This window comes from Anthonomus grandis, chromosome 4, assembly GCF_022605725.1.
Source record: "Anthonomus grandis grandis chromosome 4, icAntGran1.3, whole genome shotgun sequence".
NCBI lineage: Eukaryota > Metazoa > Arthropoda > Insecta > Coleoptera > Curculionidae > Anthonomus > Anthonomus grandis.
In genome coordinates, this window is record NC_065549.1 from 19,779,837 (window position 1) to 19,800,399 (window position 20,563).

The 20,563-nt window shown below is 31.4% G+C and overlaps 3 protein-coding genes across 5 annotated transcripts; 2 read left to right on the forward strand and 1 right to left on the reverse strand.

The window, feature by feature from the left end:
• The first annotated feature begins 2,943 nt into the window (after positions 1 to 2,943).
• On the forward strand, positions 2,944 to 8,481 carry LOC126734795 (vesicle transport protein USE1). The gene is made up of 5 exons (XM_050438535.1): positions 2,944 to 3,231; positions 7,445 to 7,572; positions 7,637 to 7,812; positions 8,018 to 8,159; positions 8,245 to 8,481. The coding sequence occupies exons 1-5, from the start codon at positions 3,086 to 3,088 to the stop codon at positions 8,283 to 8,285; spliced, it is 633 nt and encodes a 210-aa protein (XP_050294492.1). The 5' UTR covers positions 2,944 to 3,085; the 3' UTR covers positions 8,286 to 8,481.
• On the forward strand, positions 3,247 to 6,041 carry LOC126734784 (septin-interacting protein 1). The gene has a single exon (XM_050438507.1). The coding sequence runs from the start codon at positions 3,421 to 3,423 to the stop codon at positions 5,908 to 5,910; it is 2,490 nt and encodes an 829-aa protein (XP_050294464.1). The 5' UTR covers positions 3,247 to 3,420; the 3' UTR covers positions 5,911 to 6,041.
• LOC126734787 (gamma-tubulin complex component 4) lies at positions 8,479 to 20,107 on the reverse strand. Of its 3 annotated transcripts, none has more exons than XM_050438513.1 (10): positions 19,875 to 20,106; positions 19,671 to 19,812; positions 15,384 to 15,723; positions 15,161 to 15,329; positions 14,801 to 15,118; positions 14,481 to 14,739; positions 13,991 to 14,171; positions 13,719 to 13,926; positions 13,596 to 13,664; positions 8,479 to 8,896 (listed from the first exon to the last, which is right to left on the reverse strand). In XM_050438513.1, the coding sequence occupies exons 1-10, from the start codon at positions 19,941 to 19,943 to the stop codon at positions 8,621 to 8,623; spliced, it is 2,031 nt and encodes a 676-aa protein (XP_050294470.1). In that variant the 5' UTR covers positions 19,944 to 20,106; the 3' UTR covers positions 8,479 to 8,620. The 3 variants fall into 3 exon arrangements, with proteins under 3 accessions (XP_050294470.1, XP_050294472.1, XP_050294473.1); XM_050438515.1 differs by having other exon boundaries at positions 14,801 to 15,106; positions 19,875 to 20,103; XM_050438516.1 differs by lacking the exons at positions 14,481 to 14,739; positions 14,801 to 15,118; positions 15,161 to 15,329; positions 15,384 to 15,723 and having other exon boundaries at positions 19,875 to 20,107.
• Positions 20,108 to 20,563: the final 456 nt, after the last annotated feature.

The following is a 20,563-nucleotide window of genomic DNA, read 5'->3' on the forward strand; positions in this document are numbered from 1 at the left end:
GATATTAAGGAACTAGATTTTTTGGTAAATATTCTAAACAATAAGACAAAAACTGCCAGAATAATTATGCTAGTTGATATGTTCTAAAAAATATATAAAATATATATTGATATTAGACTTTAAAAACCGTTCTGCCCGAATAACTTATTCCTAAATTATCAAAAACGAAAATGTACCATCCAGTCTATTAGCATAAACTCATAAACAAATTTGATTTAATGGGGAAGAAGGTTGCCAATTCCTTCATCCTGTTCAGTCCTGAGCTATAACCAGGACAGACACTATGAAGATCATCAGCTACTCTTTTTGTAGACGGAGGTAGGGATATAACTGCCTTAAAAAGCCATGGAGGATGGAAATCATACATAGACGACTCACATAGAAATAAAATGGATACTACAAATATAAATGTTTATTCAGTTTATGTCAATACGACTACCACCACATCATCAACTGTACACGAGCAGACAAAGAATAAGATTAATTTGGGTTAGCAATACTACCCTAACTTGAAAATTTTCAAATTATTCCAGTAATACTGTAAATATTTATAAAGAAAACACAGCAAATTGAAATTGTATTATATTATGATAATTTACTTCTTCGTCGTAATAAATATTTTGAATGTGGCAAATTTTTATTACAGAAAGATTAAAATTTCTGTGGCGGTTATAGTGTAAATCCAAATGTCACGATATTATTTCACCTTTTAATTTTATTTACCAAATGAAATCAAAATATGCTTTATTGCCACAAAAATATAATATAAACAATTTGAAATAATATCACGGAGAGACAAAAAAAAATTATTAAAATGCTACAGTCTTAGTCAATGTCCAATGTCTGCTCTCAGTCACTGCACAGAGCATCATTAAGGAATTCCGCAACGTCATAATAAGCTTTCCCCAAAAGCAATACTCCTCTTCTAAACCCCTTGTACGCATCCGAAGACCTAATACCTAAGGGAAGATGATTAGGCTTTCTTGGCAGACTAAACAAAGACTTTCTTACCAAAGTGCTCCTCGGAATCATTAATCGAATATTATTCACTTGCCTTGTAATATATGGTTGAGTGAGGACAAGTGAATTAGAATAATTCTTATAGACCGGTCAAACACTTTCAAGCAAATACAAGCATGGAAAAGTTAAGATAATATGTTGTGAGGTAAAAATTGGACAGGATTTACAGGACTGAGTAAAAGACATTTCTTTTTTAGATATACACCTTGGAGCTCGTTTCTGTTAGATAAATATTGTTGAAAAACTGGTTGTACTACAACAACCCCAGAATATTATTCCATAAGCAATGTGAGATTCAACTAAGGAGAAGTAAACAGATCTCACTACAAGTTGGTTTAAGTAATCGGAAAGCACTCTCAGGGCATAGAACTAACAACTTGAAGACAGTTTTACCGAAAGAGCGCTGATGTGTTCCTCAAATTTTAAATTGTCAATTGTGAATGTTGGGTAGGGAACATTGAAAGTTTAACATATTAGTCTTTGGTATGTTAAAGAATAGTTTATTACTATTACAGCAATTTATTATCAAAAGTAGGTCAGTATTAATTATTCGTTTAAATACCTTAACACTATCTCCAGACCGAACGATCAAAGTATCTTCAGCAAAAAGCCGAAAACATCCTCCAATCCGAATAGAGGCGAAATCGTTAATATAGATCAAAAACAGGAGGGGGCCAAATATGGAGCCCTGCACTACACAACTGTTCTGTAATGACACAGACATTTCTCCTCCATAGGAGACAGAATACCGACGATCACATAAGTAAAACTTAAACCAATTGAAAGCTTTCGGAGCAACACATGATGATCATAGTTGAATGCTTTTGACAAGTCACAGAAAATTATGGATGAAAGGAGGTTTTCATTAGTATTGAAATAAATATCCTCTAGAAGATAGAAAATAGCATCTGATATTCCTTTCCCACTTTGAAAGCCAAATTGAGAACTGGAAAGGATTTCATAAATGTAAGAACTCTCTTTTTCACAAGTCTCTCTATTAGCTTACCTAGGGAAGGAAGAAGAGAAATTGGATGAGAATTTGCTGGAGTATCAGAGTCAGCTCTTTTATAAAGAGGCACAGCCAGAGCATGCTTAAGAATACTGGGACAGTCATCTTTCTCAAAGGAGAAATTTATGACACACATAAGTGCTTGAAGCCCAGCATCGCTAAAGTGAAGAAGGATTCTGATCAATATGTAATCATATCCAGAATAATTTTTGTTTTAAAGAAATACAGAGTTTCTTTAATTTCAGGAATATTTATCTACTGGCGCCAAGAAAAATGATTTAGAAATCCTCTTACCTATCAGATAGTTGTGGAGATTTAACAAGATAGTACTTTAGCAATAGAGCAATAAAACTTATTTAAAATATTCGGAGATAACTTAGATACAGAAACTTGTAGACGGTGACTCGTTTTTCGTCTAATCTCATTGATAATGGACCATGATTGTTTTTGGGTATTATTAGAATTAGCAATTTTATTTTTAAAGTAAATCTTCTTGGCGTGTTTAAAAACTTTTTTATAGATATTTCAATATCTTATCAATAGTGCTTCCATCCAAAATACTTGTAGAAAACTGAGATTTTATTTAAATAATGTGCAGACTTTTTGGACACCCTGTATAAGGTCGTAGAAGAAGTAGTAGAACATAGCTTTCTTTTCGAATTTAATAAGCTATTGCTCAGTCGTATAGCCGAAGGTACTAAACCTAAATACATAAATTGGTTTGTTCGCTGCTGTTAGTGATCTCTTCTATATTTTTCTTTTTTCTGATAGCTTAAAAAAGCCAAGCAGAAATACATATCGACAAGTATCACCCAGATCATTTTACTCTGGTTGCTACATCGCAAAGGCCAGGAACCAATTAGGTTAATGCGCGCGCATTTAAACGTCAGCCATCAATGTCATTCTTTTCTGACTATTTGAAAATAAACACGTCAATCCCTTCCTAGGGTTTTAAATATATTGATGAAAAACTTGTAGGTCTTATTTAGAAAACAGTGATTTTTTAAATAAATCTGTATTGTTAAGAGAAAGTGTGTAAAACAAAAATTTGCGAGTATGGGACTATCCAGGCAGGAAATTAATTTACGAAGACTGTTGGCCAAATGTGAACTTCTGAGTAAAAACCAGAAAGAGGACGAAAGATTCGAAAAATATATAAGTACTTTGGAGGAAATGGTGCAAGAAGTAAAGAAAAATACTGAGTAAGTCATTAAACAACTTGGCAACCACGCAATTTTTTAGTCGTTGACGTTTAGGTTTGGCTTCTGAGGTTATGAACAGTTGTTTGCAATTCTGTGTATTGTGCTCAGTTTGGCATTCTCATTTTATCTTAAAACTAGCAATTTTCTAAGTATTTGGTTCCTTTAGTAAATATCAATAGTACTAAAGTCATGGAGGATGAAATGGAACGTTTTGAAATCACAGATTATGATCTAGAAAATGAGTTTACAATCAAACATAGAAAAGGCCTAAGTAAGCATCAGCAAATCTATGGTATATGGGCGGACGACAGCGATGAAGATTCCGGTGAAAAGAAGCACAATAGGAGCAGCAAAAAGCCTAAGAACTATTCAGCCCCTATTGGGTTTGTCACAGGTGGTGTACAACAAGCAGGCAAGAAAGAGAAGCTAAAAGAGGAGGAGAAAATGGAAGATGATAATTCAGATATTGATGAAAAACCAAGTACATCTTTTAATATGCAAAGGAGTTCAGATTCTGAAGAAGAAATGCCTTCGAGAATTGGATTTGGATCTTCTCGCAAATCTTCCCAGCCACCACAACAATCCACAGTAACAGAAGTCATTTCTGATATTGCTGGGTTTAGAACAAGAAACAAAGTAGATCCCTCATTAATAAACCAAGGAATGGGTAACTGGGAAAAGCACACTAAGGGAATAGGAGCGAAGTTACTTCTTCAGATGGGGTATGAGCCAGGAAAAGGTCTCGGCAAAGACCTGCAGGGCATATCTGCACCTGTACAGGCACATCTGCGGAAAGGTAGGGGTGCTATAGGAGCTTATGGTCCAGAAAAAAGTGCTAGTGTCCCAAAACTGAAGGCTGAAGATGTAAAACTTCAAGAAGAACAAGGCAAAGGATCCTCTAGATGGAATAAAGCGGATGTTGGTGGGAAAAACACCCGCTATTATTATAGGAGTGTAGATGATGTTATTGAAAAGGGCAAAAAACCTGGATATAATTTAGGTTCATCTAGTGAAATGACAAAAGTAAAAGTGATAGACATGACTGGGCCACAACAGAGGGTTCTTAGTGGTTATCATGCACTTAGTGGTCTTAAAGCACCGCCAGGAGTCGAGCATTTCGAAGATGTTGTGCACAAAAAATGCCAAAATTTTGCCTTGCCTGAAATCCAACATAATCTGGATCTTTTAGTGGATATGTGTGAACAGGAGATTATAAGGGTGGATAGAGATAGTAGGCATGTACAAGATAAAATGGTAGCACTAAAACAGGAGAAAGTTTCTCTACAAGACACTATTATGCAAGAAGAAAAACTAGTTGACAAACTAAAATATGTGTTGGATATAGTGGACAGGTTATTGGACCCTTCTCAGGACTACTCATTGGGCCAAATTGGAGAGATTTTCTTAAGATTGTCTAAAGACTATCCAGAAGAATATAGTCGCTATGAGTTAGCAGAACTTGCTCCAGGTTTAGTTGGTCCACTTTTAACATCAGCATTAGCAAATTGGAATCCATTAGAACAGCCAGGCCAATATATGGACTTTTTTAAGCAATGGCAAAATATATTGAGTGAGAAAAAAGATGGAAATAAAGTGGGAATATTGCCTTATGATAGTCTTTTATGGCATACTTGGGTGCCTGTGCTGAGGACTTGTATTACTAATTGGAAACCAAGAGATTGTGACCCTATGATTGCACTTATAGAAGCCTGGAAGCCAATTTTGCCAGTCTGGATTCTAAATAACACCTTTGATCAAATGATTATGCCTAGGATTTTAAAGGAGGTAAAGGATTGGAATCCTTTGACAGACACCATTCCAATACATTTGTGGATTCACCCATGGATACCTATTTTAAATGATAGACTGCAAGAAAAAGTTTATCCAGTAATTCAAGAAAAACTAGGAACAGCTTTGAGTGGTTGGCATCCATCAGATGGCTCTGCAAAGCTTATGCTCCTTCCTTGGCAAAGGGCTTTATCACAGGGAACATTCATGGCATTCTTGTGCAAACATATTGTACCCAAATTACAGGAATGTATGCAGTCCATGGTTATTAATCCTCACCAGCAGCTTCTGGACCCCTGGCAGTGGGTGGTGAACTGGAAAGATATGTTATCTGTGCCAAATATAACTTTGATTTTGGACAAGTTCTTCTTTCCCAGATGGTTGCAGACACTGGCAATGTGGCTTAATCAAAATCCCAACTACACTCAAGTAACAGAATGGTACTTGGGTTGGAAAAGAATGCTTTCAGAAGACTTACTAACTCAACCAACAATAAAAGAGAGTTTCCATAAAGCTTTGGAAATGATGAACAGAGCTGTCGGTTTGATTCAACAACCAGGAGCGAAAGAATCAATCTCATATTTGTCTAATAATGAATTGAATACTACTCCACTACCTCCTCCCCCTCCTAAGATTGATAGTATAGCAGAAGCTGTAAGGACAGCTGCAAAGATACCACAAGGGTTTAAGGATTTGGTAATGAAAAGATGTGAAGAGAGAGGTATTCTATTTGTTCCAATACAAAATAAATATCATGAAGCCAAGCAGGTTTATAGAATTGGTTCAAATGGAGTGCAGTGTTATATTGATAGGAATGTTATTTTTTACAGTCAAAATAGTCCAACATGGATACCAACCTCTCTTAATAGATTACTGGATATTTCTTCTTAAAAAGTGTCATTTTAATATGTAATTTATACTTATATTATGTCATTTGTGATTTTATTTATGAATGTATGTAAGGTCATAATTAGTATTAGGTAAATTGTTTAGTTAATAAAAATTTATGTACCTATAAAAAAGTTTTTCATTTAATTATAGATTATTTTTAAAGAAATATATGATTCCATAAACGATTCTCCTAGTAAATAGCACAAAAATATTACAAATTTGATCCCAGTATTTTTGTTTTGTTTTCTTACTTGACTGTCAGGATGAAGTATATATCAAGGACTTTTTTGCCTTTAAAAAGTTGGAAGGCAACAGAACTAGAATATATTATTAAAGGTTGTGGTGATTTCTTGGTAAAGGATCTTTTGCACATTCTTAACCTCTGTTAACAAACACCAAAAGTATAATATATTCGAATATCAATAAGTCTTTTACCAAAAAAATTATGTTGACTAATAACACCTTTCTTTAAGAAGTCTATAATAGTACCACTGGACTTCCTCTCGGATTTACGACCTCGGCCGTTGTTAACGGCTGTTAACGCCATATATCCTGTAGGTAATTCAAAGGCTTTATGTTTTGCTGATGTCTTTAAAATCTACATCAAAACCAGCTTAATAGAGAAATATCAGAATTTGGAAATTCATATGCTGGTGTAATTTAAATCACTTTAAGTTGAATGTAAAGATTAGTTCCTCTATATATTTAACCACAGATGTAACTAGCTAACGCAAGTTATATCTTATCTTATATATAAGTTGCGTTAGCTAGTTATATCTGTGATTTAACTCTCTAATTAAATATACTATTAATGGCCCATAATAAAAAGTAAAGTCGGATCTACCAAAGGTTTTAGCGTGAATGTTATCTGTTGTTACCAGTGTTGAAGTATGGTTGTCAGTATTGGTAATATATAAGGTATGTACTATAACTGTAAAACATGTGCAACGTAATTTCCTGAAATACTTGTTTTTCAAAAAGTAAAAATATCCAAATCATATGTTTACCAACAAAATTAACTCTCCAGAAATACTTTTAATGCTTCCAATATTTGTTAATACTGGTAACAACGGGTAAAAAAGACTTTTATTTTGGATTTTCTCAGCAAAAATATTTTTAAAAAATTATCAAGCTATAAAAGTTTTTTAATATTAATTCAGTTATTTAAATTTTAATTCATTTAGATAGGTTTACAAAAACTTAGAATGATGGGGTGTATGCTTCAAAGCTTTAGAATTATAATTTGGTTTATTTCTTTGTTAGTTAATTAGGTCAGTTTGGTTAGTCATGTAGATATGTGTATTTAATTGTATTTACATCTACTGAAATTTATTACTTGTTGGAATAATATCTGCAAAAAGGCCTTTCGCCTGTTGTTGTCATTATAATCAATTAAGTAAAAAAAAGTAATTTCTTTACAAAAATGTGGAATATCAGCAAACTAATGTTGCCTAGTTTGGAAAGATTCCTGAAAACCCATTTAATAATCACGTACCTAATTATTATTTATAATTCCTTCTTTCGTTTATTTTAGTACACCAATAGAGTCGATAAAGAATTATCAAAGTAGAATAAAGAATATAAAATTGAAACTAGGCATTACAACTATAAGCAAATTCGACGAATTTAATGATCCACTTGCTATGAGGGAAGAATTATTAGGTAAGATATAACCTAAATAGTATTATCAATATAAATTTATTAGTTAAGGTTTTTAATTAATTAGGGTTGCGGAACAGGAATGTGAAACAAAACATGGCTCCTGAATCCGCTGATTTAGATCAAGTTTTGAAATACCAGGAGGATTTCCAAAACAAAATAGCGGAGGAAATGCTTGAATTTACGAAAACTTTGAAAGAGCAGTCTGAACTCGCGAATAAAATCATTAAGAAGGATACTGAGGTATATTCATTAGTTCTACTAACTATTTACACGGAAAAAAGCAAAGTCTCGATTAATTAACATTTGTTGCATTCATTTTGATGATTTGCAAGATAATGTAGTTTTTCACAATGTCTGTTTCTATTTATTTAATTTTCAAATAAGATCTATTTTTTTTTAAATAGTTTTTACTTAAGTAAGTTTTTGCATAAAAACATTATTTTAGGTTGTGAGTAATTCAACACAATTAACTGACCAAAATTATTCCAAATTGATGGTTGAATCAACTAAATTAGCTGAACATACTAAAAGAGCCTGGAAATGCTGGTTGTGGATTATTTTAGCTATTGTGTTCATAGTTTTTATAAGTAAGTAGAAAATATGTTCCTATTTTGTAGTTTATGCAATAATTTTTATCGACCTTTGTCCTTATACATCGTTTTGTATTTTCAGATATGGTTTTATTCATGAAAGTTATGAAGAAAAGTAAATGAATGATCAAGGTGGTTTTGACTCATTCTAATAAAAGTGGCTTTTCACGATTTCATTATGTGGGGTTTCCGACTATATAGAAGTATATATTTCGCACATGTTTATCGCAATTTATACTGGTTTATTTACTAGTTTATAAGAATTTTATAAAAAAAAATATTATGATAGTTCCAACAAAATAAAGCACTTTTGATATTAGTTTATGATGTTTAATTTTAATAAAGCTGTGAATTTTAATTCACTTAACAAATACTTAGTTTCACTAGTTTAGTTTTAACAGTTTCAATTCTTAATATAAAATAATAATGAACAAATATATATTTTTTAAATTACCATTCTACGAAAAAAATTCCGTTAAATTAAGATCAGCTTTACTTTCGCTAAAATAACCGTTGAAATCGAGAAGTAAGAGCAGCTGAAGCAAATGTCCGCCACTAATTTTTCGGTACATCGTATATAAAACAGTTAGTAGAGACTCTACTGCATTATTCGATTTTTTTTGGAAGTCTTCTAGTTGTTCTAAGTTGGGCTCAGTAAGCTCTGCTTCCCAAGTGCCAGCAATTAGGCAGAATTCATCACAAAGCGAAAGTAGTTCGGTTATCACGTTATAGACCTGAAATTAAAAACGACACAAGGTTATGTGAGACAAGTGTAAACACGAAGCAGTTTCTCGTGTAATGATGTAAATATCTTTACAGCGTCTTATTGTTTCCTTAAAGTCTATGTTTAAAATATTCCAAATGTGAGCAAAATGTAACAAAAGACATTTCAAATATCTGTTGCTATAGATATTCCAGAAAGTAAATATTGCTTATTACGACGTATACGCAATCCGATGTAGTTTTGTTAAAGGTATAGCTGTAATTCGTAATCAGTGTCAAAATTAATATTTTTGAATTATTGAATATTTCAGAGTACCTGTGGTGATATCTAAAAATCATACATGATATCTTAAAATTATTAAAATATCACAAGCAAAAAAACATCATTATAGATATTTGTTAAAAAAATCTCTTAGGTAGTTTCTTCAATAGTCTTTGTAGTTAAATTTTGTTATTAATATTTTCTAATTATTTGACGTAAGCAGTTCCTTCTCTTTGTTCTGCTACATCACGAACTAGTTTTAATTTTGGCAAACTCATGGTATTCGACTCTCTTTTTAAATCATTTATACACTATTTCCAGCACTTGAAAACCATTACATGGTAGATTAGAGATAGATTGGGTATTATACAGTGTGGCTCGTAATTGTTCCTCCCCCCCCCTCTTATCTTTTGAATGCGTTTATATACAAATTTGAACTTTGCTACACAACATTAGCAACCTAAATACTACTTTTGCAAAACTTAAATTTAAATAGAAAGGGAGGTCATGCGATACATCATTTGAAAGTTCCCACTGAATGCTTTATGGTCCTAGAATATCAAGTCATTACATTTACCCATAGCAAAATGGCAGCCTTTTAAAATCTTATTTTTCGCATTTTTTCTTTGTTCGTTACTACATCTGTTCAGATGTGATTGGTTTGTAAGTGTCTTGTTTGTAGAATTTATTTGTTTTTTGACATTGACAAAAAATACACTCTACAAACAACAACACACCTACCAACAAATTACACCTGAACAGGTGTAGTAACGAAAATAAAAATGCGAAAAATAAGATTTTGAAAACTGCCATTTTGCTGTGGGTAGAAGTAATGACTTAATATTCTATGACCATAAAGCATTCAGTGGGACCTTTCAACGATGTATCGCATGACCCCTTTCTATTTAATTTTATTTTTCAAAATAGCGTCCCGTCGCCATTTTGAAGTTTTGCAAAATGAGCTAGGGACCAAAAAATAGTATTTATGTTGCTAATGATGTGTACCAAATGTAATTTTTTTATATAGACGCATTCAAAAGATAAGAGGGGGAGGGACAATTAAGAGCTGCACTGTATAATTAATACCTGTAAGCAAAATATATTGAGTTTAGAGAAAGATTAGACTATAAAGCGTGTTACTTGGTATAACAACTCGGTATAACAAAGGTCCAGATCAAGTCTCCACTGTAAATAAATAGCTGTGCAAATACAAATAATTTTGACTAAGTTTTTTTAATTAGCGGTGGATAATAGACCAAAGGAAGATAATTAAGAATGAGATCAATCATCATGTAACAATTCCTGCTACAGTTGTGTTGAAGGAAACGTGATACATTATCTTATAGTAAGATGTAAAAGCTGCTTATATTGATTAAATAAAATTTATAATTATATTGAATTAAATAAAAACCAATTTATTTGCAAACATTCAACCAAAAATAAAAAAACGTGTCAAGTTATAAATAACAATTTCTAGAAAATATATCAGATTAATACACAATGTTTAAGAAACAAAATTGTTCAAATTGAGGCGAATATATTTTCTTATGATATATTAGTATTTAGTAAACATTGGTTGTCAGTCGCCGAGTTAGAACAAATTATATTAAATAACTACTCTTTCTTGTCGTCATACTGTCGTAGGTATCATGTTCATAGCGGATATTAAGGAATTCAATATCAAGAGAAGAAATTAACATCCCCCTCAGTAGATAAACAAATTGAAGTATGTGCACTGCAGTCAATGAAACTAAGATTAATAGCAATTACTATCTATAGACCTTCACTCGCTAATTTTGAAATCTTTCTGAATGCAATGCGTAACATTTTACAAATCATCACTAATCTTAAATTTCAAATTTTTATTTTAGCTCTGAACCTATTTCACTCTTATGGACTAAATAGTTTAATAGTAGAATGCATCTAACGAAGCGCTTATCTCGATAATATATTTACAAATCTAAGTGACTGTATAAGCAACATTACTGAGGTTCCTCAGACCATATTGAAGTTTTTCATTTCATTTTTTTAGCTTTGCTAATTATAGATCCACTGGAAATGTAATTAATGTTCGGAAATGTTTGGTCTGTGGTATCCCTTGGGATTTCATAAACACTAAAAATATCCATGTAAACATAAAATTTAAAATGTTTCTTAACTTATTAAAAACCAGAGATTATTTCCAGAGAAAAACCTCTATAAAGATACTCCCCGGGTTTCATGGTTCAATGAGAACTTAAAAAAACGCGTGATACGTAAAATTTTTTATAGAGAATTGACTAGAAGTTATAATACCCCTGATCTCGCACTTTTAAGTAAAAATTATGCAAAGTTTTATCACAATGAATTAAACAAGGCAAAAATACAAGCAAATGATAATTATATTAAGAACTGTAACCGGAACTCTATCGTCATCTGGAAAATTGTTAAAAATAATTCAAATCTGGGAAAAAAGGAAGATAAATTAGACAGTAAGCTCACTAATGAAATAAATAAATGTCATGACTAATATACCCAAGAACTTATTTAAAAATTGCCTACATCAAATAAAAACCCATTAGATTACACAAAACATTATTGCAATTGAATTAAAAATAAACTAACATACATTTCAAATTTACCCTTAGTTTCACAAGTGGAGGTAAGGGATGTAATTAAAGGACTTAATAAAATTAAAATAGTCAAAACTATTATGGCCTTAATGTTAAAATATTAAAAAATATAATTGAGGTAATAATAAGCCCAATAACTTAATTAATTAATCATTGTATTAAAGAAGGGTTATTTCCATCTTGTACCCAAATTCTTAAAGTTGTCCCTATCCACAAAAAACTCCAACAACACACTAAACTATTATATACTAATATCAATAGGTCAGATTTTATCTAAAGTATTCGAAAAACTCTTAAGGCTAGAATCATAAATTATTTTGAAAATATCAACTTTTAAGTTGATAATTTGGATTTAGAAAGTCTCCTTCAACAACAACAGCCGTGAATGAATTAATAAAAATTATAAATACAGGTTATAATAATATGAATAGGTGAATACATAGGCTCTTTTTTGCGACCTTACAAAGGCTTTTGATGGTGTCTCCCCACACATTCTTATTAAAAACCTAAAATTGTACAAATTTGATAAAACCAGTATTAACTTAATAATCTCTTATTTAAAATGCTTCTATATGATTGGTCCAAGCTAGCTTACTATCTATATGCGCTCCAAGAAAACGAACACATTCAGAATTATTTAAGACCTTCCAAATCTGTCATTGAAGAATAAAGATTTCCTGTTTTAGACTCGTTTAATGTTATTTGGTTACAATTAAACAATTTAGTGAATGATCGTGTCTTCTCCATATATGTGTATGCTCTATGTGGCGTGGTAGATGTTATTTCTGACAATATTCTTTTAACCGTCTATTATACTATCGTGGAGTCTAAGATTTCATATGCAAAGCTAGCCTGGAGGCATTCTCCACATAATGAAAAGAACTTTTAGTATACAACGAAAAGCTGTGGTAGCTCGATTGCATTACAGAGACTTGTACTTAACCAAATCTTAAAGTTTTAAATGCACCTAGTATTTATACATTACACAGTTTGGTACATATTAAACTCCCTAATGCTATTAAACTGTTACCTACCAATTAATATAAATTTACTATTAAACAATATCTATTGAAAATATGTTTTTACTCAATGTAAGAATTTGTAAATGATGATTTCTCACATATGTAATTGTAATGTAAAACTTAAAGGCCCTAAATCTTTTGGTTATTAAAAATATTAAGAAATGTAAAGATTTTCCCTGTGACGTGTGTGAACATCTTTGTGTATATCGCATAAATAAATTATGTTTATATCCAGAATCCTATTACATAATTCTTGTTAATGTTAAGGTGGGCACTAACCTTTATTGAAAGCATCACAAAAACATCGACTTTATTATAAATCAGAAGGAAAGTTAATGAAGAACGTTTCAAAAGCCTGTGTTTTGCAAAAAGTAAAAATTAGAGAAGCGAAAACAAATTTAGCCTTTTTTAAATTTCAAACTTATAGTTATTTAATAATTAACTCAAGAAAAATAACAGCAAGATATATCTAGCTGTTTTTTTTTCACATCCTTTTTGAACTAAATAGACAATCATTATATAAGGTGATATATATATATATATATATATATATATATATATATATTAATTTTGTTTACACAACTTGGAATTAATTAAAGGCACTTTAAATTTTGCTTGTTAATAATAAATATCAATATTCTATGGAAATTAAGTACTTCCTTACAGTTAAACTATTACAATATAAATTATCAATATACCAGTGTGAAAAAGAAAAAAATTAAGTTAATAGTTGCAAAGATTTTTTTACAAATTTACACAATAAAAACCAGAATGAAGCAATTTTACCGCTCCGTAATAGAATGAAAAAACGTACCTTGCTAGGGAGATTTTGTTGCAGTGCTGGTATTTTGTATAACTTGTGTTTACTTTGAGATTCTTGGGGCTAAAATGTAAATACAATTAATACAAATATAATCACAATAATGATTGTTATTACCTCATCAGGGCTGAGTACAAAAGTCTTTGATAACAGATTAGTGACAAAATCGTGATGTATTTTTATTATATCTTCAAACTCATTGGCGCTTTCTACCGCTTTTAACAGGGTCGAAAACTGAGACTCTATCACGTTAACTTGCATGTAATACTGCAGATTGTTTACTAGGAACATCAACGTATGTCTAAGGGTCCATACTCGACGGTCACTGTAATAACAAATTCATAAAAAAATCGTTCACGATGCAGTAGATTAATTAAAGAGAGGCTTACATTTTATGTTTACTAAATGTATGCTCCTTCCATAATTTGAATAAGTTAATCTGTGTCTTTTTCAGCCTTAACAAGAATGAAAATAACTTGTTGTAACATTGCATTACTTCGGGATGGAAAACTATGTGTAAAGGCCATTCGATTTCGAAGTGAAGTTGAAGCTTTTGCCATGGATTACGCTCTAAAAGTAATATAAACGTTAAAGATAAGCCAAAACACAGTTTCAAAACAAAGTCTGTATTATAAAACAATAAATTCTACTAACATAAGGTTGCCAGAAAATGTTATTATGATATATATTATTGTGATTATATTATTATTATAACATAAAAAAAAACGATTGGATATTAGAATAGAGTAATATTTTTTTGCTGTTAGTTTTTTTGGAAAATTATTTTATGGGCGTTTATAGAAACTACTTTTGTAAATTTACTGTATAAGATTTGATATGTTTGATTTCCTCTGATAACCCTACTTAAATTAACCTTACTTGATATTTCTCCTCCTGAACCACTCAGTTCAAACTTCATGTAAGACCTGTCATTTTCCCCGTAAATTTTGCGAGCGGTCTCATAAAATAGAAAGTTGATATGCTGCATAAAAGCTCCCGAGGAAACTTCCCTTAAATTCTTGTCAGACACAGCCAAGAATTCTTGGAAAAGTTCACCTCTACCTAAACCGTAGTATTCTCGTATTAGTTTTAAGTGCTGGATTAGATGTCCTTCTTCTAAGGTTATAGACCACAAATACTAAAAAAAATTAGTTAAGTATATAAGCTAAAAATGCATTTCCTCTAGGTAAATATCAAACCTTTGTCAGCTTTACTCTACAATCTTCAATACTTTTCAAAAACTTTACAGTATTAAAGCTCTCATTGGCCAGACCCAACACTTTGTTGTAATATTCAAATTCTTTGCCCTCCCAAATATCTCTTCTTAATTTTGTTTGGTAATCCCCCATTGAATCTTCTTTTTTTGGGTCATTTCTCACTATCCAAACAATCCTGCCCATAAATAAAATACTCTCGGCCGTATCTTCTTTTATAAAACTGGGAACCATATTCCAGTTAATGTAAAATTTTCTAACTGGTGGGGGGCGTTTGATTCTGGATTTTTTCTGAGAAATAAACTACTCAAAAATACTTTATTTTTGCAAAGGAATGCAACTTACATAAAAAGTAGCCGAGACATCTCCAAAGCATTGTTCAGGATATAGAAAGTGATCATCTGCTACCTTACCATCACATATAAAAAACTCATCATAAGGATCTACCAAGTCACCACATACGACCCAATTGCTTAGATGTTGATAGAAAACTACATTTATCGTTTTTATTATTCTAAAGAATATTCTTAATATTATTATCTTCTTTCAATGAATAAAAAAAACTTACATCTCTGCAGTTTCAACGATCTGGCTGTCTCCATAGTGCAAATATTTATGCAAGCCATTTAAAAGTAGGCACCCATGCAAATATTCTGTCTGTATTTTACTTATCATTGATTTCAGTACATTAAATAGATTTTTATACTTGTTAATGGAATAGAATATATATGTCAAATTCAGCTGTGGGTATTCCAAGAATTTTGCCTCCAAATTTACTATTTCTTCTCTGTAGTCTTTAAGGACATCTTGTATACCATTGCAAAAGGCTTTCAGATAAAATCCCTTAGGTGCAACATAAAGCTGTGGTTGGTTGTCATCCATATCATCCTTTGTTTCTTGAGATTTGTCTTAAAAAAGTATAGTTTTAGCAGTTTATGTATGATTGAAAAAACAGATTTAAACAAACTAATAAGTAGTATATTTTCACATATTTCGCATCCAGAAAAAGGCTAAATTTTTAACTAATAAAGACAAAAAATTAAAAGAAATAATACAGGATGTTTCAGAAGAAGTGGTGGATGTTTTGGTATGTTGTAGTATCCATAATTCTGAATAGAAAAGTCTATATAAACATGTATCCTAATCTCAATAGTTGCTCAAATACAGCTACTTGAAGTTAATGCTAGTCTTAGACCATAATCATTTTTTATTAATAACTTTCAATACAAATAAATGAAAATTCGCTGTTAACAGTTCAGCGGAACGGTTCGAGAATCCTACCGCCAAATTCAATACACTTCTCAGCTCTAGGAATAACTTCGACTATAGTTCTTTGGAGGGCATCATGACATTCCTTAATGCGGGCAGCACAATTCATATCTCCACAATCCAAAATCTAGGGGATTAAGGTCAGGCGACCTTGATGGGCAAGTGATGGAACCACTGCGGCCGACCCAACGTCCCGGGAACGTTTGATTCAAGAATTGTATCACTAGGCGGCTTTAATTTACGGAAGCTCCGTCGTGCTGAAAAATCATGTTCATTCTTGAATTCAAAGGAATATTCTCTACTGGCATATTATTTTGTAGAAAATTTAAATACCCGGCTCCTGTGATACATTGTGGTAATACAAAGGGTTCAAGCAACGGATTCAGCAGCGGTATGAGGATTTTTATCAGACCACTTATGCCAGTTATGGGTGTTGTTAATACCAGAGCTCATTGAGTCAGGTGTTGTACCAATACCTCCTATTCTAAAGAGGCTATTGGTTGTACCCGTTGTACATGAAATGGAGGCAAACCTTGCTCATGTACCTATTCCTGTCCGCCATACCTTTACGTTGCGTACGAGGTATACCGATGCGTAAAGCAATTCTCTGTGTATTTGTACGAGACCTACGTTTTGTTTTTCTAAGTTTTGTTGATTTGCACGTTCGAATTTAAACCTGCTGGGTACACTACCAGTGTCACGCAGTTTGGCGAAGACACGAGTAAATACTCTTGGACTCCGTAATTGTTTATTCGGAAATCGTCGACCATATTCTCTATAAGATGGTTCGGCACTTCCAGCCGTTCCAGGCACCATAAACGAACACCAGACACACATAAAGACCTGGGGCATTCTACCTATTATCTATTATCATATGTATTCTACCTACAGCTTCTAAAATACATTTGAAAAGATTATGTACATAATATGGCCTCATAAAATACATCTATAGGTCTTGTCTAAGTAACTAATGTCATCGTGGCTACGTCACAGTGTTAGTGCTGCTTGACTATTCTAAAGCATTTGACCCGATAAACCATACGCTTCTAGTAGCTAAACTTAAATATTTTGGTTTATCTGAAGAATCAGCTTCTTTAATTAATTCTCTTTATCAAGTTGATAAAGTTATCAAGTTATTAAAAAAATCGCTACTAGATAGATAGATAGATATTCAAATTAGATATACTATCTGGTGTTCCACGGGTCTATACTGAAGACCTTGGTTAATCTTATCTACACCTTACCTTATCTACAAAAACTAAGGTCTCAAAAACAATTGTCTCTCAATTGTATGAGAGCCAATTTCTGTATTCTTGCATTAATTCCAAAATTTCAAAAACTTAACAATACAGGGTGTCCAAGATAAGTATGAAGTACATGTAGGTAGAAGATATGAGGTCGATTAAATTAGAGAAAAGTTGCGCAATTTAGTGCTTAATTCTGGAAATAAACGAGATTTCGTAAATTCGTTTTTTTTCATAATGTTATTATAAAAGATATGTAAAAACAAAGTTAATGATGGCTCTTTTAAAACGGAACGTCGTATTTTAAATTTAAAGGCGTCATCGTGTAGAAGCAATAAAAGATCATAATGATGCATTAATTATTTTATATATTATATATTTTCAAATAACGCCAAAAAAATTAAAAACGATTTTACCAAATTTTAGTTTTTTTCCTAAAATTTAGGAAGTATTTGGCATTTTCAAGTGCTAAATGACACCGAACTTAAAACCTATTTAACTATTTTGTTTTAATTTCAGTTAGAGGTATTTATTTTTCAATATTTTTTTATTGAAAAAGTTGTATAGATGCTGCACAGCTTTTGAAATAGTAGATGGCTTCCCAAACTCATATTGTCAAGAATCACATGAAAATACAGGCTATATTTTGCAAAAAAATATTGACTAAAAAGTTATAGTACCATACCTACATAGGTATTTAAGTATTATGAATCATTTCAATTATTCTTTATATTTAGGTGAAACCTACTCATATATTAACATTTATTTTTAATAAACCACATATTTTTTGTAAATTAGTTTTTAGTAAATGAAGTACAACAGGCTTTTAAGTTTTTTTTACCCATTTTTATATTTATTCATTTCTGTCTAAAAAAAGAGTTAGGTAAGTAATTTATTATTTATTAATAACTTTTAATTTTTCAGAGATTTCAGTACCCCTTAGACTTTAAATATGGCACTTGACCACCTAAATGGCACCCTTATATTGTGTTATCCAATTTATGGAATTAGATTTATGGAAAGTCACAGGTCATTTAAATATCAGCTGTTAAAAAAATAAATAAAAATGTAGTTCGCAGCTTATAAAAAAGTATCCAACATGGCTGCCCAACTGGAGATTCAACTCATTCAAAGAAACCAGCAGCTTCAATGAATTTTTTTTTGGTTTGTGGTTTAGCAGTACTATCTAAGTCTGTATATTTCAAATAAAAAATATTTCAAATTTGAAATCTATAGACTTTGGTAGCACCACTTGGTAAACTGCCTGGTAATCCAAAGTTGAGCGGTTACATTTTAAGGCTGAGGATAGCATATCTTCCCAAATCTTCAATCAACTTACATTTCTGAGGATATAGACGCAAGCAGTAAGCTTCAGGTTCTACTTCAAATTCTAGAAGAATTCATATCTTATTTAATGTGTCTATGAACTATCCATTTGACATTTAGATAGCAGCAAATAAGGATGTATATTATATTTAATTGATTTTAATGACATTTAGTTGTAAATATAGTATTTTTTCTATCTGTTTACTAAGATCTTTACATATTTAAAGTAAACATGTATTTTACTATAATGTACAATACAGTCTGGGTTAGAAACCTTTCTGAAAATTGCACTTCAGATTTTAGACAGAGGCTTAAAATGTGTGTAATTTTACATGAAACAATATTCTGATGCAGAAATATTGAATTTTTTCAAAAAAAAAAAATATACAAAAACTTATTTTGACATTTATACATTTTAATTGAACCTGGAATTAAAAGCCCAGTCCAACTTTTCTCAAAATCACTTAAAATTATGGACAAAATAGGGTCTAGTTTCAACACAACATGTGAGGAAATGTTCCTATAATGTCATTTTATGATAATGATGGTACATTTTTTACAGTAATATAAATCTGGAAAATTCATTTTGCAATGCTTTTATAGTTGGGTTGGAATGGCTTAAGTTAGAATTACACACATTTTAAGCTCATTCCCATAATTTCAGGTGCAATTTAATGTTAAAATATATTGGTATATTTTTTTCTTAAAAAAAAAAATTGCACATGAAAATTTGCTCTTTGTGCACTGGAAAATTTACACATTTTAAGCCTCTTAATTTTTACGTATAATTTTAGGTGCAATTTTCAAGGAAGTTGCTAAACTAGATCTAAGTGAATCATAATATTTTTTGTGAATTTGAAATAAAGGACAGAATTTATTTTGTAAATAAACTGTGTACAACACAAATAAATCAACATAACATAACAACATAAAAAACCATTATATTGCACAATGGCATATAAAGTTTTGATATATTTTGAATGAAAAAGCTAAATTCAAACAAATTCATTACTAACCTTTTGGGGTAAAGGTCTGATTCAGCACTTCATTTGTAAAGGCCACAATCCTATGGTATTCAATTCCAATTTCAAGGATGGTCTGTAGCAGATTTTTCTCACCAGGGTGCAAAAATTGTGGTAGTTCAAATAAATGGGTCCACTGGAACCAGTGCATTTAAATCATTATGAAATTTTAAAAAATATAGGAAAATTTATACTAACATCCCTATCATCAGCAAAACCAATATTCCCTGGGTGATGCCACAAATTTAACAGTAACTCATGAATCATTTTAAATATTTATTCGCTTAGCGGAAATGGTAGAAACAATTTAAACTTGAAATTCTGTTTAAGTTTAAAACCGTTTACCTATTACCAAAGTAAATATTTATTTACATTTTGATTTGATTTCAAACACGAAATACAAAAATTAGGTTAGAATGGTTTTGCGGTGTTGCTAGATTATGTTAAACAGCCGTGCGGTAGACGTTCGGTATGCAGAGCAAATGTCGCTTCTATATAACCAAATGTTTGACTTCACACGAGTCGACGCAACAAGATTTCGGCACGACATGCTTTCTACATGCTGCTTATCTGCAAGTTTTTAGGCGGTAAATGGTTTATACCGCATGTATGTTTGATTGTTTACGTTTGTGTTTGGAAGTTAAAAATGTCGAACGAGATAAATTTAGTACAAGAAATAGAAAAATATGAGTGTCTCTATAACTACAAAATCGCAGAATATTCGCGGAAAGATATTACGGATAAAGCATGGGAAAGAGTGGCAAAAAAAACAAACCTCTCAGGTAATAAACATTTTTTTTATTAGTCTTATAAACAATAGTTATATTGCCATGGGATGCTACCATTTGGCTTGATGAAATCATTTGCTAAATAATTACGAACAGTAG

What these genes read in the sequence shown, in the direction of transcription:
- LOC126734784 (XM_050438507.1), top strand. Translation starts at nt 3,421, where the DNA reads ATGGAGGATGAAATGGAACGTTTTGAAATCACAGATTATGATCTAGAA.
- LOC126734787 (XM_050438513.1), bottom strand. Translation starts at nt 19,943, where the DNA reads ATGATTCATGAGTTACTGTTAAATTTGTGGCATCACCCAGGGAATATT. An exon ending in TCAGACCTTTACCCCAAAAG is followed by an intron (nt 15,724 to 19,670) that starts GTTAGTAATGAA and finishes TACTTTTTTAAG; the next exon opens with ACAAATCTCAAGAAACAAAG. An exon ending in ATGTCTCGGCTACTTTTTAT is followed by an intron (nt 15,119 to 15,160) that starts GTAAGTTGCATT and finishes ATTTTTGAGTAG; the next exon opens with TTTATTTCTCAGAAAAAATC.
- LOC126734795 (XM_050438535.1), top strand. Translation starts at nt 3,086, where the DNA reads ATGGGACTATCCAGGCAGGAAATTAATTTACGAAGACTGTTGGCCAAA. An exon ending in GAAGTAAAGAAAAATACTGA is followed by an intron (nt 3,232 to 7,444) that starts GTAAGTCATTAA and finishes CGTTTATTTTAG; the next exon opens with TACACCAATAGAGTCGATAA. An exon ending in TCATTAAGAAGGATACTGAG is followed by an intron (nt 7,813 to 8,017) that starts GTATATTCATTA and finishes ACATTATTTTAG; the next exon opens with GTTGTGAGTAATTCAACACA.